The sequence below is a fragment of the Hyla sarda genome, chromosome 2, assembly GCF_029499605.1.
Source record: "Hyla sarda isolate aHylSar1 chromosome 2, aHylSar1.hap1, whole genome shotgun sequence".
NCBI classification, from domain to species: Eukaryota; Metazoa; Chordata; class Amphibia; order Anura; family Hylidae; genus Hyla; species Hyla sarda.
In genome coordinates, this window is record NC_079190.1 from 240,800,178 (window position 1) to 240,817,355 (window position 17,178).

Consider the following 17,178-nt stretch of genomic DNA (forward strand, 5'->3'; position numbering starts at 1 on the left):
TATGCTGCCTAATCTGGGGGACAACTATGCTGCCTAATCTGGGGGACAACTATGCTGCCTAATCTGGGGGACAACTATGCTGCCTAATCTGGGGGACAACTATGCTGCCTAATCTGGGGGACAACTATGCTGCCTAATCTGGGGGACAACTATGCTGCCTAATCTGGGGGACAACTATGCTGCCTAATCTGGGGGACAACTATGCTGCCTAATCTGGGGGACAACTATGCTGCCTAATCTGGGGGACAACTATGCTGCCTAATCTGGGGGACAACTATGCTGCCTAATCCGGGGGGACAACTATGCTGCCTAATCCGGGGGGACAACTATGCTCCGAATCTGGGGGACAACTATGCTCCGAATCTGGGGGACAACTATGCTCCTAATCTGGGGGACAACTATGCTCCTAATCTGGGGGACAACTGTGCTGCCTAATTTGGGTGACAACTATGCTCCTAATCTGGGGGACAACTATGCTGCCTAATCTGGGGGACAACTATGCTGCCTGATCTGAAGGACAACTATGCTGCCTAATCTAGGAGACAACTATGCTGCCTGATCTGGGGGAAAAACTACCCGGCCCTCCACAATATTTTTAGTTTCTCATGTGGACCCATGGGAAAAATAATTGCCCACCCCTGACCTAAAGGGTTAATAAACTTTCTAAATGTCATTCTGAATACTTTGAAGGGTGCAGTTTTTAAAATGGGGTGATTTTGGGGGGTTTCTAGCATACAGGCCCCTCAAATCCACTTCATAATTGAAGTGGTCACTAAAAGAATGTTATTTTGAAATTACCATGAAAATGTGAAAAAATGCTCATAATATTATAAGCCTTCTAATGCCCTAAAAAAGTTAAAGAATGTATAACAAATGATGCAGACATAAAGAAGACATTTTGTAGATGTGAATAACTAAATTTATTTGGCATAACTAATTCTCTTACAAGTAGATCATTTCCAATCGAGAAAAATGCAAATTTTTTAAACTTTACCCGATATTTGAGTTTTTCACAAAAAAGGCTGCATGTCTCAAAAAAAAATTACTACTAATATACAGTACAATAAGTTACGAAAAAACTATCTCAAAATTGCATTGCCCAGTAAAAGCATTCTAAAGTTATTACCACATTAAGAGACATGTCAGATTTAAAAAAACGGGCTGGGTCATAAAGGCCAAAATTATTGCGGCTTCAGTAACGTTATCAAGAGCTGAGCTGGCTGGCAAGGGGGGATTACATTTTAAAGGTTTTTTACCACAAAAAAATTCCTCCTCATGAGAAAAAATAACTGTAGGCATACCAGAGAGGTCACACAAAGCAACAAGCAGCAAGGGGTGCTGGTAAGTGTAGGTCCCCACCCAGGGGACTACTTGCCGGGCAGATTTTATAACTTAATATCTTCACCATCTCTGGGGGCAAAAAAATCCCCCCAGGATGGTGAGGATAACGATTTTAGTATAAATAATGTGCTAAAATCTTCTGATTGGTTCACTTTAACCCCTTAAGGACCACAAATTTTTCCGTTTTTGCACTTTCGTTTTTTCCTCCTCCCCTTTTAAAAATAATAACCCTTTCAATTATTCACCTAAAAATCCATATTATGGCTCATTTTTTGTGCCACCAATTCTAATTTGCAGTGACATCAGTCATTCTACCCAAAAATCTACGGCGAAATGAAAAAAACAACATTTTGCGATGAAATAGAAGAAAAAACTCCATTTTGTAAATTTTGGGGGCTTTCGTTTCTATGCAGCACATTTTTCGGTAAAAATTACAACTTAATCTTTATTCTGTAGGTCCATACGGTTAAAATGATACCCTACTTATATAGGTTTGATTTTGTCGTACTTCATAACTACATGCAGGAAAATGTATACGTTTAAAATTGTCATCTTCTGACCGCTATAACTTTTTTATTTTACTGCTTATGGGGCGGTATGAGGGCAAATTTTTTGCGCTGTGATCTGAATTTTTCAGCGGTACGATTTTTGCATTGATCGAACTTTTTGATCTCTTTTTATTAATTTTTTCATGATATAAAAAGTGACCAAAAATAAGTTACTTTGGACTTTGGATTTTTTTTGCGCGTACGCCATTGACCGTGCGGTTTAATTAATTATATATTTTTATAGTTTGGACATTTACGCATGGGGCGATGCCACATATGTTTATATTTATTTTTATTTACATGTTTTTTTATGGGAAAAGGGGGGGGGGGGGTGATTTTATTAGGGAAATGACATTTATTAACTTTTTTTTTTACACTTTTTTTTTGCAGTTATAGCTCCCATACCGGGCTATAACATTGCACACACTGATCTTTTACCCCTGTTCACTGCAAAGCCATAGCTTTGCATTGATCAGTGTTACCGGCGGTCGATTGCTCAAGCCTGCATCTCAGGCTTGGAGCAATCAATCGCCGAAGGGACACGCCGGAGGAAGGTAAGAGGACATTCTCACTGCGGTGGTCCCGATCAGCCTCGCTGAGCAGCCGGACAGCTTTCACTTTTGTTTTAGATGCGGCGTTCAACTTTGACCGCCACGTCTAAAAAGCTAATAGCGCGCAGCACCGCTATCGCTGCCGCACGCTATTAACCCCTGGATCCCGGCTTCAGATACATGCCGGGACCGACCTGATACGACGCAGGGTCACGCGTTATATCACGGGAGCCGGCCAAGGACGTAAATATACGTCCTTGGTCGTTAAGGGGTTAAGGACCGGGCCAATTATCCATTTTGCATTTTTATTTTTTCCTCCTCTCCTTTTAACCCCTTAACGACGCAGGACGTATATTTACGTCCTGCGCCGGCTCCCGCGATATGAAGCGGGATTGCGCCGCGATCCCGCATCATATCGCGTCGGTCCCGGCGCTCATCAACGGCCGGGACCCGCGGCTAATACCACACATCGCCGATCGCGGCGATGTGCGGTATTAACCCTTTAGAAGCGGCGGTCAAAGCTGACCGCCGCTTCTAAAGTGAAAGTGACCCGGCTGCTCAGTCAGGCTGTTCGGGACCGCCGCGGTGAAATCGCGGCGTCCCGAACAGCTTACAGGACACCGGGAGGGCCCTTACCTGCCTCTTCGGTGTCCGATTGGCGAATGACTGCTCCGTGCCTGAGATCCAGGCAGGAGCAGTCAAGCGCCGATAACACTGATCACAGGCGTGTTAATACACGCCTGCAATCTGTGTAAAAGATCAGTGTGTGCAGTGTTATAGGTCCCTATGGTACCTATAACACTGCAAAAAAAAAGTAAAAAAAAGTGTTAATAAAGGTCATTTAACCCCTTCCCTAATAAAAGTTTGAATCACCCCCCTTTTCCCATAAAAAAAAATAAAACAGTGTAAAAAAAAATAAACATATGTGATATCGCCGCATGCGTAAATGTCCGAACTATAAAAATATATCATTAATTAAACCGCACGGTCAATGGCGTACGCGCTAAAAATTTCCAAAGTCAAAAAAAGCGCATTTTTGGTCACTTTTTATACCATTAAAAAATGAATAAAAAGTGATCAAAAAGTCCGATCAAAACAAAAATCATACCGATAAAAACTTCAGATCACGGCGCAAAAAATGAGTCCTCATACCCCCCTGTACGTGGAAAAATAAAAAAGTTATAGGGGTCAGAATATGACATTTTTAAACGTATACATTTTCCTGCATGTAGTTATGATTTTTTCCAGAAGTGCGACAAAATCAAACCTATATAAGTAGGGTCTAATTTTAACCGTATGGACCTACAGAATAATGATAAGGTTAAATTTTTACCGAAATATGCACTGCGTAGAAACGGAAGCCCCTAAAAGTTACAAAATGGCGTTTTTTCTTCGATTTTGTCACACAATGATTTTTTTTCCCGTTTCGCCGTGCTTTTTTGGGTAAAATGACTAATGTCACTGCAAAGTAGAATTGGCGACGCAAAAAAAAAGCCATAATATGGATTTTTAGGTGGAAAATTTTAAGGATTATGATTTTTAAAAGGTAAGGAGGAAAAAACGAAAGTGCAAAAACTGAAAAACCCTGAGTCCTTAAGGGGTTAAGGACGGAGCGTTTTTCAGTTTTTGCACTTTCATTTTTTCCTCCTTGTATTTTAAAAGTCATAACCCTTTAAATTTTGCACCTAAAAATCCACATGATGGCTTTTTTGTGCACCACCAATTCAACTTTCTAATGACATCAGTCATTTTACCCAAAAATCGACGGCGAAACGAAAAAAAAAAATCATTGTGCGACAAAGAAAAAAACACCATTTTGTAGCTTTTTGGAGCCTCAGTTTCTACACAGTACATATTTCAGTAAAAATGACACCTTCTATTTATTCTGTAGGTCCATATGATTAAAATGATATCCTACTTACCGGTATATAGGTTTGATTTTGTCATACTTCTGGAAAAACTCAGAACTACAAGCACGAAAATTTATATGTTTAAAATGGTCAACTTCTGAACCCTATAATTTTTTTTATTTTCCCACGAGCGTGGCTCATTTTTTGCGCCATGATCTGAAGTTTTTATCGGTACCATTTTTGTTTTGATCAGACTTTTTGATTGCTTTTTTTTTTTACGGTCTAAAAAGTTACCAAAAATAAGATATTTTGGAATTTTTTTGCGCATACGCCATTGACCGTGTGGTTTAATGAACGATATATTTTTATAGTTCGGACATTTACGCACGCGGCGATACCACATATGTTTGTTTTTATTTACACACTTTTTTTTAATGGGAAAAGGGGGTGATTCTAATTTCTATGAGGGAAAGGGTTAAATCACAATTATTAACTTCTTTTTTTTTTTACTTTTTTTATGCGGTGTTATACCCCCTCTAGTGGCTATAAAACTGCATACACTGATCTCTTACAATGCCATAGGAATGCATTGATCAGTGTTTTCTGCGCTTGATTTGCTCCAAGCCTGGATTTCAGGCTTGGAGCAATCAAACGCCGATTGGACAGCCGGGAGCACGGTAAGACACCTCCCGCTGTCCTGTCAGCTGTTCGGGATGCCGCAATTTCACCGCAGCGATCCCGAACAGCTCCGCTGAGCTCACTGGCAGTGTATTCTCCAGTTTTAGATGCCGCAATCAATTTTGATAGCGGCATCTAAAGGGTTAATACCGGACATCAGCCCAATCGGCGATGTCCGGTATTAGCCGTGGGTCCCCGATACCATGCAAATACTAGAAAGGCAAACAAGGTGAGAGCCAGCTCACCCCGCCCCAAACAGTAGAGCACGGATCCGGGCGTTGGACGGCACCAGCCAATGGGAAAATGAAAGAGAACGGATCCAGCTCAATGCAGATAAAATCGGGTTTAATCGGGCTTGCAGCGCTTGAACCGCGTAACTTGTTCCTTCCTTGTCCTATGGATTAAACCCGATTTTATCTGCATTGAGCTGGATCCGTTCTCTTTCATTTTCCCATGCAAATACTAGTATCGGGACATCCCTAATGGAGAACTATGGCCACGTGCCCACAGAGAGGGCTTGTCGTGCCATAGGTTCGCCATCACTGCTATAGATAGTCCCCTATGGAGACATAAAAAGTGTAAAAAAAAGTTGGAAAATTTAAAAATAAAAAAGTTAAAAAAAAGTTAAAAATCCTCTCCCCCAATAAAAAATGAAAATTGTCCGTTTTTCCCATCTTACCCCCCCAAAAATTTTTTTTATAAAAAATGATCTAAAGGTTTTATGTAGAAACCAAATAGAAGAATGTCCAGCTCACTCCTAAAGCCTGTAGCGCCAGGACTGGCGTGGGCAACGCCAAGTAACACAAGAGTGCAAACGAACAGGATGTCCAATGCAGATGAAGGAACAAATTCTTTATTGCATAAAAGCTTCAGTACAGAGACGACATGACAAAGTGACTAAGGTCCGCTGCTAGTACCGAAACGCGTCACTTTGTCATGTCCTCTCTGTACTGAAGCTTTTATGCAATAAAGAATTTGTTCTTTCATCTGCGCTGGACATCCTGTTCGTTTGCACTAAAAGTTTTATATATGGAAATCTGATATCGATAAAAAGTACAGAGGACGGCGCAAAAAATGAGCCCTCATACTGCCCTCTATACTGAAAAATGAAAAAGTTATGGGTGGTCAAAATAGGGCGATTTTAGATTACTGATTTTGTACAAAAAGTTTTAGATTTTTTTTAAGCAGTACAACAATATAAAAGTATCTAGCCATTCTACCACATAAGTTATCTCAGAGATGTTATATTTCCTTTATTTTTATTTATTTTACTTTAGTCTTTTATTTCTGTTTTCCTTTTGGTTTGGTTAAACAACTGCCTATCATATGTAAGATTGAATCGACAACCAAGTCTTCCTTTATGCAGTAAACAAATGTTCGCTGTTTTTGTTGTTGTAAAAATAATAAGTTGACAGCTGCGCCTGTCCTTTATACATGTTTGTTTTTCTATTTTGGTAAAATTCAATAAAAAACTATTGAAAGAAAAAAAAAGTATCTAGCCATGGGTATCATTTTAATCGTATTAACCCACAAAACACGCAAAAAACAAGCACTTATATGGGTCTGTGGATGGAAATATTAAAGAGTTATGGATTTTAGAAGGCGAGGAAAAAACGAAAATAAATAAAATTGGCCTGGTCCTTAAGGTTAAAATGGGCTTGGTCCATATTGGGTTAAGATCCATAACTCTTATTTTTTGACCTACAGACCCATATGAGGGCTTGTTTTTTGCGTGAATAATTGCACTTTGTAATGGCTTCTTTTATCTTACCATAAAATGTACGGTGCAACCGACAAAAATATTATTTGCGAGAGGAAATTTAGAAAACTGCAATTTTGCTACTTGGGGGGGGGGGGGGGGGGGGGGGGTGTTATGCTGTTATGCCATGCACTTTATGGGAAAAATGATACATTACCTTTATTCTATAGGTCAATGTGATTAAAACAATACCCAAGTAATACCCAGTAAAGTGCACCGCGTAAAAAGAAGTCTGGCTCTATAGATGGAAAACTTTAAGTTATGGGGGAGATTTATTAAAACCTGTCCAAAGGAAAAGTTGCTGAGTTGCCCATAGCAACCAATCAGTTTGCTTCTTTCACTTTTGAAAAGGTCTCTGAAAAATAAAAGAAGCGATCTGATTGGTTGCTATGGAAAACTCAGCAACTTTTCCTCTGAACAGGTTTTGATAAATCTCCCCCATGGATTTTAAAGGGGTGGAGGAAAAAAAATTAGCTGTGTCATTAAGGGGTTGAAGTAACATCTGGCCGCACAGTTTCGAGAAAAAAAAAAAAGGAAAAACACCCAGTTAAAAACTGCAACAAAGATGCTGGCAAAAAAGCTTAAAACTCTGGAGGAGATTTAGCAAAACTTACCTAGAGTAAAAGTTGCTGAGTTGCCCATAGCAACCAATCTGATCGCTTGTTTAATTTTTCAGAGGCATTTTCAAAAATGAAAGAAGCAATCAGATTGGTTGCTATGGACAATGCAGCAACTTTTCCTCTGGACAGGTTTTAATAAATCTCCCCCTCTGTGTGTTAAAGGGGTTATCAAGGAATAGAAAAACACAGCTAATTTCTTTCAAAAACTGTTCCACGCCTGTTTCCAGGTTGGGTGTGGTTTTACAACTTTGCTCAATTCATTTCAATGGAACTGAGCTGCAGAACCACACCCAACCTGGAGACAGACTTGGCGCGGTTTTTGAAAGAAAGTAGCTCTGTTTTTCTATTCCTGGATAACCCCTTTAAATGGATCATGTCAGAGCACTGTACATAAATCAAAAAGGGGTTTAAGGGTAAGCGAGGAGACAAGCCAACTGTGGCACTTGAGCAGCTCCACCTTCCTGACAACTGGCTGAGAAATGAAATGGAAATTTTTGGCAACCACCATCCTCTCCAAGAAAGGTAGTTTACTTTTATACCCTAACAGCTATTCAACACTGCCCGCAGCTCTTAGCATCAAATACAGCAGACAGATTCCATTTAAAGATTATGTTCAGCTTTGAATATTATATTACATATAGAATTAGTGGACAAACAATTTAGTTACTTTAAAGGGGGAGGTTTTTCAAACTGTGTGAGAGAAAAAGTGGAGTGATTGTCCCACAGCAACCAATCACATAGTATGGTTGAAAAAAGACATACGTCCATCAAGTCCAACCAGGGAATTGAAGGGAAGGGTGTAAGGGGATAAGGGGAAGGGATGTCGTTTTATAATTCTGCATAAGCATTAATGTTATTTTGTTCCAGGAATGTATATTACCCTGTTTTAAAGATGTTAATTGTTCGTGCTGTGACCAGTTCCTGAGGTAGACTGTTCCATATATTAACAGTCCTTATGGTAAAGAAGGCGTGTCGCCCCTTTAGACTAAACCTTTTCTTCTCCAGACGGAGGGAGTGCCCCCTCGTCCTTTGGGGGGGGGTTTAACCTGGAACAGTTTTTCTCCATATTTTTGTATGGGCCATTTATATACTTGTATACGTTTATCATATCCCCCCTTAAACGTCTCTTCTCAAGACTAAACAATTGTAACTCCTTTAATCGCTCCTCATAGCTAAGATGTTCCATGCCCCATATTAGTTTAGTAGCACATCTCTGCCCCCTTTCCAGCTCCGCAGTGTCCCTTTTATGTACAGGCGACCAAAACTGAACAGCATATTCCAGGTGAGGCTGTACCAATGCTTTATAAAGGGGGAGTATTATGTCCCTGTCCCTTGAGTCCATGCCTCTTTTTATACATGACAATATCCTGCTGGCTTTGGAAGCAGCAGCCTGACATTGCATGCTATTCTGTAGTCTGTGATCTACAAGTACACCCAGATCCTTCTCTACCAGTGACTCTGCCAGTTTAATCCCCCCTAAGACATACGACGCATGCAGGTTATTAGTACCCAGATGCATAACTTTACATTTATCCACATTGAACCTCATTTGCCAAGTGGATGCCCAGACACTTAGTCTATCCAAGTCATCTTGTAACTTATGCACATCCTCTATAGACTGTACCGTGCTACAAAGCTTGGTGTCATCTGCAAAGATAGAAACAGAGCTGTTAATACCATCCTCTAAATCATTGATAAATAAATTAAACAACAGCGGGCCCAGTACTGAACCTTGGGGTACACCACTAATAACCGGGGACCAATCAGAGTACGAATCATTGACCACCACTCTCTGGGTACGATCCATGAGCCAGTGTTCAATCCAGTTACAAACTAAAGTTTCCAAACCCAAAGACCTTAACTTACCTGTCAGACGTCTATGAGGGGAGCTGTGATTGGCTGCTGTGGGGAAATCACTACACTTTTTCTCTCACACAGTTTGATAAATCTGGGAATTTGTGACTACACCACAGTTACTTATGTTGTAGCATTTTATATATTTTCCTTAAAGGAGTGCTCCAGCGCAAAGGATAGGGAATAAGTTATAGATCGCGGGGGATTCGAGCGCTGGGGCCCCCCGGGATCTCCTGAAGTGAAGTTTCGTCCCCAGCAGAAAGCCGCAGCAGACATTCCCCCTCCATGTATCTCTATGGGGTACATGGAGGAGGCGTATCGGCTGCCGCGTCAGGCGGGGACGGAATGCCCCCTTTCTTGTATATTGCCGTGGCCCCGTTCCGGAGATCGCGGGGGCCCCAACGCTCGGACCCCCCCGCGCTCTATAACTTATCCCCTATCCTTCGGATAAGGGATAAGTTATTTTGCACTATAGATGTCCTTTAAAGATCCTTTCAAGAAATATTGCCCATAAAATCTTTGAAGGCAATTCCTTATAAATGAACTATATAGTCAATCTTATATTTCATAAAGCATGTGTAGACATCCAGTAGCTCTTGAGGCCGCACAGACAAAAAGGTTTGAGTTAATATCACAGAATTCAGATACAGGGTTAATTGCAAACACAATAAGTCGTTCTAGTCCAGCAAAGCGCCGGACACTGTCTACAATGATAGCATCTTGTGTAGTATCATCTGCACTTCTGAATACCATTCTTCGTTTTCTTACGAACTGTTTCATCTCCTTAGAAAGTTGTTCTGCGTATATTCCAGCTGCATTTTCTGTGTTGCATAAAATAGCAATATCGGTTTGTGAGTAACCACTAGAAAGATAGGTCTTGCAGTGTTCAGCCACATGCTTCACAATGTCAGCCGACACAAGTTTCTTAACTTCATAGGATCCCTTTATCCCATGCTGACACCCACTTCTTTTTATTTGCTCAGCCAAAAAAGGGTCCTTAGCTTTGGAAGCTATGGTTTTCATTTTCTCAAGCATTTTGCCATATATTAACTGAGGGCTCCGAACCACCTTTGTTAAAATGTGCTTGTTCTGCAATCTGTATTCTGGCAGACCGGTACATTGCTTGTGATGTGACTGGAACATGTCCAGGAAAACCCATAATTCACCATCAGCTTCTTCAGTGATATGTTTTGCTTTATTATACCAATCACCTTCATCTGCACGAAAGGCCTGAGCCTCATCGACCACAATGTGCTTAACAATAACTTTTTCCTGAGTTATAAACCACTTACGAGTCATGACCTGACAGATGTTGTAACTCCTGAAAATGAAAAACAATGATATAATTAGAATACATTTCCCATTCAGATAGTGAAAGAAATCATTATATCATCAGTTGCACCTGAATTTGCTAATGTAAAGATTGATATGAGTTTTACAGGGAAACTGACCTGCAATTCACCTGCAATAAACCCAATGCACAGGGTTTTACTGCGGGTGAACCTGCTGAAAATGATGCATCACTAACCCTGATCGGTGGTCCCATGCCAAAGTTATAGCCCCTGTAGCTAATATGCTAATGCTGTCTTTTGCGCAACAGAGGTGGGAGACAGCTTTCCAAGCTTCTCTGCCTCTGTCCTCCTTGCTCAGATAAGCCTGCCCACCTCTTGAATAAGAATAAGGCTTTATTGGAAAATGGGTATTTATTAATTTATTTTTTAGAATTTACTTATTTATTAAAAAAAAAAATTATTTTGATACTTTTTATCTATTATAGTATACTGCACTACAACTGTCCTGCAGCATAGTTTAACTGTCAGTACAAAGCAATAGTTTACCTCCATCAGGTGGAGTATGAAGAAATCACTGCCAAAAATCTAATGGTAAACTCTTCTCAGGCCTTGGCGATACTGTGGGGGGTGTGGCAAGGACTCTAAGCAATTGTAATGTTGCAGTAAGTGCTAGGTGCCAACAGTGCAAACTCAGGCCAGCACGCTGGTCAGAGACATGGTAGGCACCAGAAGGTGGCTCAGAATGAGTGCAGGATATCGGGTTTCCTCAAGAGCACAGGTAGGTGTTTCTAGTCGTGGTATTTGCTGGATCTGCCACCCAGATAGCAGTATATTACATCCACAATTGTCTTTTTGTGTTTAATTTGCATACTGACTCGAGAGCTGTTTATTGAAACCGTGTTCAGCATCTTAATTAGGGCCTTGTAGAAAGAACAATTGCTTTAGGCAAGGCTGCCACAATCAGAAGCAAACTGAACAGGTATTAATACAGACTTCTGACTGCTCCCAATGGTCAGCTTTGTGCTTATTACTGTCAGTGTAAGGGCCCTCTTAGACAGGTGATGCGCAGCAGATGGCAAGTGCCGATCTCCGTAATCATTGCATTGTTCGTGCAGCCCTTTAAATTCATCATTATTGGCCACAAATCCCCCGTGGAAGCGGATAACAATGATTTTATTGGTTGCACAAAAAACATTTGAGCAGTGGATGTAGGAGTTTGCTTGTTCATTTGCTGATCTCTGGCCCTTTTACATTGGCCAATTATTGGGTAATCCAGTGTAAAAGGGCCTTAAATAGGCAGTCATTTCAAGAAAACTGCCTGGATCAATAGTACAAGTGAATGTAAGAAACTTTGTATTATACCCTTTAAGAAAAAAAAATGCTTCTTTCTCCTATTAATGAGCTTCTTTGCTCTCTACCTCCTGGCCCACTAAACTGTCATACAGGATCTACTCCCCTGTGTGTGGCACACACAATACATCACCTCTGGGAGAACTAAAAAAACAGTTGAGTGATATTGCAGTTGTGTTATTCCAAAACAACTACTCCCCTCTTCTAATGTCTGTAGGTAAGGAAAAAGTGGGGCAAATTACTGTAAGATAAGACAAGCAAAAAAGGCATTTAACCTCCCTGGCGGTATGATTCTTTCTGGAAATTTGTACCAAAAGCGGTACAATTTTTTTGCACTGAATTTCACATCTCCCCCATCACATTCCCCCTCTTCCTCGTCACATCCCCCCGTCACATTCTCCCCCCTCCTTGTCACATTCTTCCCCCCTTGTCACATTCTCCCCCTTCATGTTACATTCCCCTCCCCCTGTCACATCCCCCCCTTGTCACATCCCCCCCTTCATGTCACATTCCCCCTCCCCTGTCACAATCCCCCCCCCCCCCGTCACATCCCCCCCCCCTTTGTCACATTCTCTCCCCCCCCCCCCCCCTTGTCACCTTGTCCTGCAGCAGAATACACTAGGATTGCCGGGCAGATTTCAAACCTAGTGTATTTGCTGCAGAACAAGCCCTTTCCCCTTCAGCCAATCACAGGCTTTACACCACTGCGGCCTGTGATTGGCTGAAAAGTGAAAGGTCCTGTAAGATGAAGAGAGCAGGGACCAGAGCGCACGGAGGGGAACGACATCTTCAGGGACCGGGACTAGGTGAGCAAAAGTTTTTTTTTATTTTACTACTTTTTCCTTTTACATTTAGCTCAGTGTTTTTCTGACAGGGTACCTCCAGCTGTTGTGAAACTACTACTCCCAGCATGCCCGGACAGCCTTTGGCTGTTCGGGCATGCTGAGAGTTGTAGTTTTGCAACAGCTGGAGGCCCCCTGGTAGGGAAACACTGACTTTTAGTATTTTTCTTTACCTGCTCTGACCGGCCCCCGCAACGGGAGCCGACCAGAGCAGATAATCGCATGTTTTCCCGGGGGCCGCATCGCTATATCGCATTGCTTTTGCGATATATCGTGCAGCCCGGCCGGGAACCCTGCAATTCTACCCCGAGCGTGACTCGGGGTTACCGATCCTGGCAGGGAAAATTAACCCCGAGTCACGCTCGGGAATACCGCTCAGGAGGTTAAGTCTGGACATAAAATGGTAGCATACTACACATCAATATCATCTACCATGTTTCACTTGATATTTTAAATGCATTGGCGCAATAAAAAATGCTAGCAAGATTGAAACAGCATTCTATATGCATAAAGCCACTATTATGGTATACTAACTGCAAAAGATTATAACAGCTTCCAGTCAACTTATTGAAAAATTTTAGTATGCCTCCTCTATTGGATGCTGCTGGCAGCCAAGTGTCTTCAAGTGGGGCAAGAGACTATACATGACTTGGAAAAAACATAAATAAAAGCCTTGAATACCCCCACCGTATTCCACCTCCCACACTGTCTGTCCTTACAATAAAGGATCCAGATAAAGCCTTCTAAACAGTGAGTGCACTTGTTTCTTCTTTCTTCGGTGTATATAAATAAAAGTCAAATTGCTATATTTACCTGACATACTCTCTTAATGGTTTATTTTCACAAACGTAGAGGATTTCATCAGTTGAACAATGGTCTCTGTTTTTTAATCTCTTGATTATCTCTAGGGCAATAACAGTCTTTCCAGTTCCTGGTGGTCCATGCACGAAGGTGATCTGATTAAATACACTCTCTGACAACACCTTATACTGTTCTATAGTAAGAAGGTTAAAGTACTCAATTCCAATCTTATCACTTAGCATGTTTCTAAAACTGAGAATGACTAGTGAAAGAGGTGGTAGTAATTTTTTTACAGCATTCAAGTCCTCCAGTTTGTATGTCTCTGGATACGTTATCTTAGGCCAGGAGAAGCTGGATTTGCCATTTTTAGTATTTAGATCCAGCATAGCAGGAATTATACAAAACTTTTTAGTGTAGCTTCCAATGTTAACAAATTTTTGCTTCAAGGCAAAAGCTGTTGTTTGTGAATACTCAAACTCCTTGTCAGTAATCTCAGCATTGAAGACAGAGTATAGTGTTGGGTAGTTGTTTGGTGATAAGAACAAAATATCACACACAACATGTTGGTTGCTCTTCTGTCCTACATCCACAGCCCAGCTCCTAGATACAATGAGTACTGCCCCAGAATTTGGCAGTATAGTATTGAACAGGTCTTCCAAACCAGAGTGTTCTGCTTTAAGATCCTCATACAGTTTATCAGGTTTTATTGTTATCCCATTCTCAATACCTGTGAAATAGGACAAAAGAGAAAACAAAACACAAAAACCGTGTTTTAAACTATTTAAAGAAATGTTACTTAAAATAAAGAATTACAATCCATGCATGTAATACCTTAATAGAGCTACATATATTCAATTGCTACAATAATTGATAACCACAATAATTTTATCAAAATAATATTCATTATATTTCAAAACACAAAAACATCCCCAAAAAGTATCCTATAAAAACATAAACATTATACACATTAATAACAAATACGTTGAGGAGCACAGTAGCATTCACAGAGAAAGAGGTATATTAAATAATAATTCAAAAATATGCCATTCAAAAAATATCCATGACTAATATTTAATATTAATCTGAAGCAATTCATGTATGTGTCATATTGTAAACATATACCTTAATGTGAATAAATCACATGGGTCAGTATGATAAGAAATGGAATCTATACATGATACATCCAATATCAATTATTGCACAGGCCCAAAATCTAATAAACTGCACAATAGTATAATAATATATAAAAATATATATTCTATATAGACACACAAACAAGAAAGTAATATCACCTAAAGTGCAATGCTGGAGTGCAAATAAACTGGTACCTAAAACAAAAGCCATTAGGTATGCCATTCTAACCCAATCTATGGGTGACTGTGGATAGCAAACCTTGTTTCCCCAACTTCACCCTCTGATGCTATCTGCACAGCTTTCTCTAGGAGCGTTTACTTACTGTAGCAAAAGCTTCTTTGTAGGTGTTCTACGTTGCATATTATCTTGCTCAATTGAATATTTACACACTAGGGGTATCCTATTCAGGTAGTTGTTTTATGTATTACTTGGGTGTCTGGGTTACTCACTTGTGACTAAATAATTTGCCTATTGCTAAAAAAAAGTTTATTTAAAAAGAGCAAATGTCTAAAAAAGGATAAACTGGAATTCCATTTTCTATGCCAGGTTCATGGGGCTCCACTTTTCCAAAAGATTCTGTTACCTGGTACCATTAGAAACCACCCCACAACTGTTATTTCAGAGCTGCATTAGCCGTACCACTGACTGACAGGGTGATCATAATAATAACTGCCGATATGTATGAAGAAGAAAAGGAACAATAAATAGTTTATCATTGATAATCATTGGCTGCCCTACGCGGTCATAAAAAAAAAATAAAAAGTAGGAAAGAAAGAGATGACTTGATAAGCCAATTGTAGACTCACTGAAGCAAAGCTTGTCCCAGCCTGCCTTTGGCCCCTAATAAAGGCACAAACTAGTCTGTACATAAGCCTTAATTTCTGTGATTGGCAGCCGTGTACGCAGCCTATATAAGGAGTGATTCGTTCTGCAGCCCTTTCCTGCAATCAGCAGTCTGTCGCACATCCTTACTACTTGGGGAGATGATTTTTCAGCAGGTCAGAAAGACCCTAGCAGCCAAGGGCTTGCTCGTTTGTCGGCTCTGCCTCCTGCGTGTCCGATCGCAGAATGACTGCTCCGTGCCTGAGATCCAGGCAGGAGCAGTTGAGCGGCGATAACACTGATCAATGCCATGTTAATGCATGGCAGTGATAAGTGTAGGAAATCAGTGTAATGCATGTTATAGTCCCTTATGGGGGCTATAACATTTCAAAAAAGAAAGTGTTAATAAATGTGATTTAACCACTTCCCTAATAAAAGTCAGAATCACCCCCCTTTTCCCCATAAAAAAACTATGTAAATAAAAATAAATATAAACATATGTGGTATCGCAGTGTGCGTAAATCTCCGAACTATAAAAATGTATAGTTAATTAAACCGCACTGTCAATTGCGTACACGTAAAAAAATTCCAAAATAGCGTATTTTTGGTCACTTTTTATATCTTAAAAAAAATGAAAAAGTCAGATCAAAACAAAAATGGTACCAATAAAAACTTCAGATCACGGCGCAAAAAATGAGCCCTCACACATCCCCATATGCAGAAAAAAAAAAAAAAGGATTAGGGGTCAGAAGATGAAAATTTTAAACGTATAAATTTTCCTGCATGTAGTTGTACTTCTGGAAAAAATCATGACAAAATCAAACCTATATAAGTAGGGAATCATTTTAAACGTATGGACCTACAGAATAAATATAAGATGTCATTTTTACCGAAAAATGTACTGCGTAGAAACGGAAGCCCCCAAAAGTTACAAAATCGCGTTTTTTCTTCAATTTTGTCGCAATTTTTTTTTTCATTTCTCCGTGGATTTTTGGGTAAACTTACAAATGTCACTGCAAAGTAGAATTGGTGGCGCAAAAGATAAGCCATAATATGGATTTAAAGGGTTATGATTTTTAAAAGGTAAGGAGGAAAAACAATGATTTTTAAAAGGTAAGGGGTTAAAAAAATTTAACAGAAAAAATTGTAAAAACCCCCACAAAATTTGTAAAAAATTCTTGACTTTTTTCAACTATTTTTGCATGAAAAAGAATACAGCCATGAAAATAGTGTATTTATAAGCTTAAAAAAATGATCATTATATTATTAAGTTTAAAAGGGTACTCCGGTCCTAATACATCTTATCCAAAGGATAGTCTATGGGAGGGGGCAGGACGTCACACGAGTCGTGACGTCACGATACTCGGGCCCGTGGTCGTCACGCAGTACACTCTGAGCCTCCAGCGCTGCGGAGAGCTGACAAAGGTGGGTGCTGAATGACAGATTGCGGGGGTCCACAGTGGCGGGACCCCCGCGATCAGACATCTTATCCCCTATTCCTTGGATAGGGGATAATATGTATTAGGGGGGCCGGAGTACCCCTTTAATAGAACTCAAGAGTAAAAAGTACACAGCCCCATAAAATGTGCATACATCTGTGTGAGAATCTTAAAAGATCAGGGGCACAAGTCCCAAGGAATATATCTTTTTGAACCCACACCCCAAAAATATAAAACAAACAAAAATATTATAAACTTTTAAAACACGAAAATAAATTCCCTTATCATTACACTGGC

At 40.2% G+C, this 17,178-nt stretch overlaps 1 protein-coding gene across 1 annotated transcript in view; it reads right to left on the reverse strand.

The window, feature by feature from the left end:
• Positions 1–9,440: 9,440 nt before the first annotated feature.
• The window catches only part of SLFN11 (schlafen family member 11), a 139,134-nt gene continuing 131,396 nt past the window's right edge, over positions 9,441–17,178 (reverse strand). Inside the window, exons 6-7 of the mRNA XM_056556731.1 lie at positions 13,499–14,213; positions 9,441–10,522 (exon numbers count right to left, since the gene is read on the reverse strand). Of these exons, the coding sequence (XP_056412706.1) occupies positions 9,760–10,522; positions 13,499–14,213 (1,478 nt within the window). The 3' untranslated portion in view covers positions 9,441–9,759. The remainder of the gene's footprint in view (positions 10,523–13,498; positions 14,214–17,178) is intronic.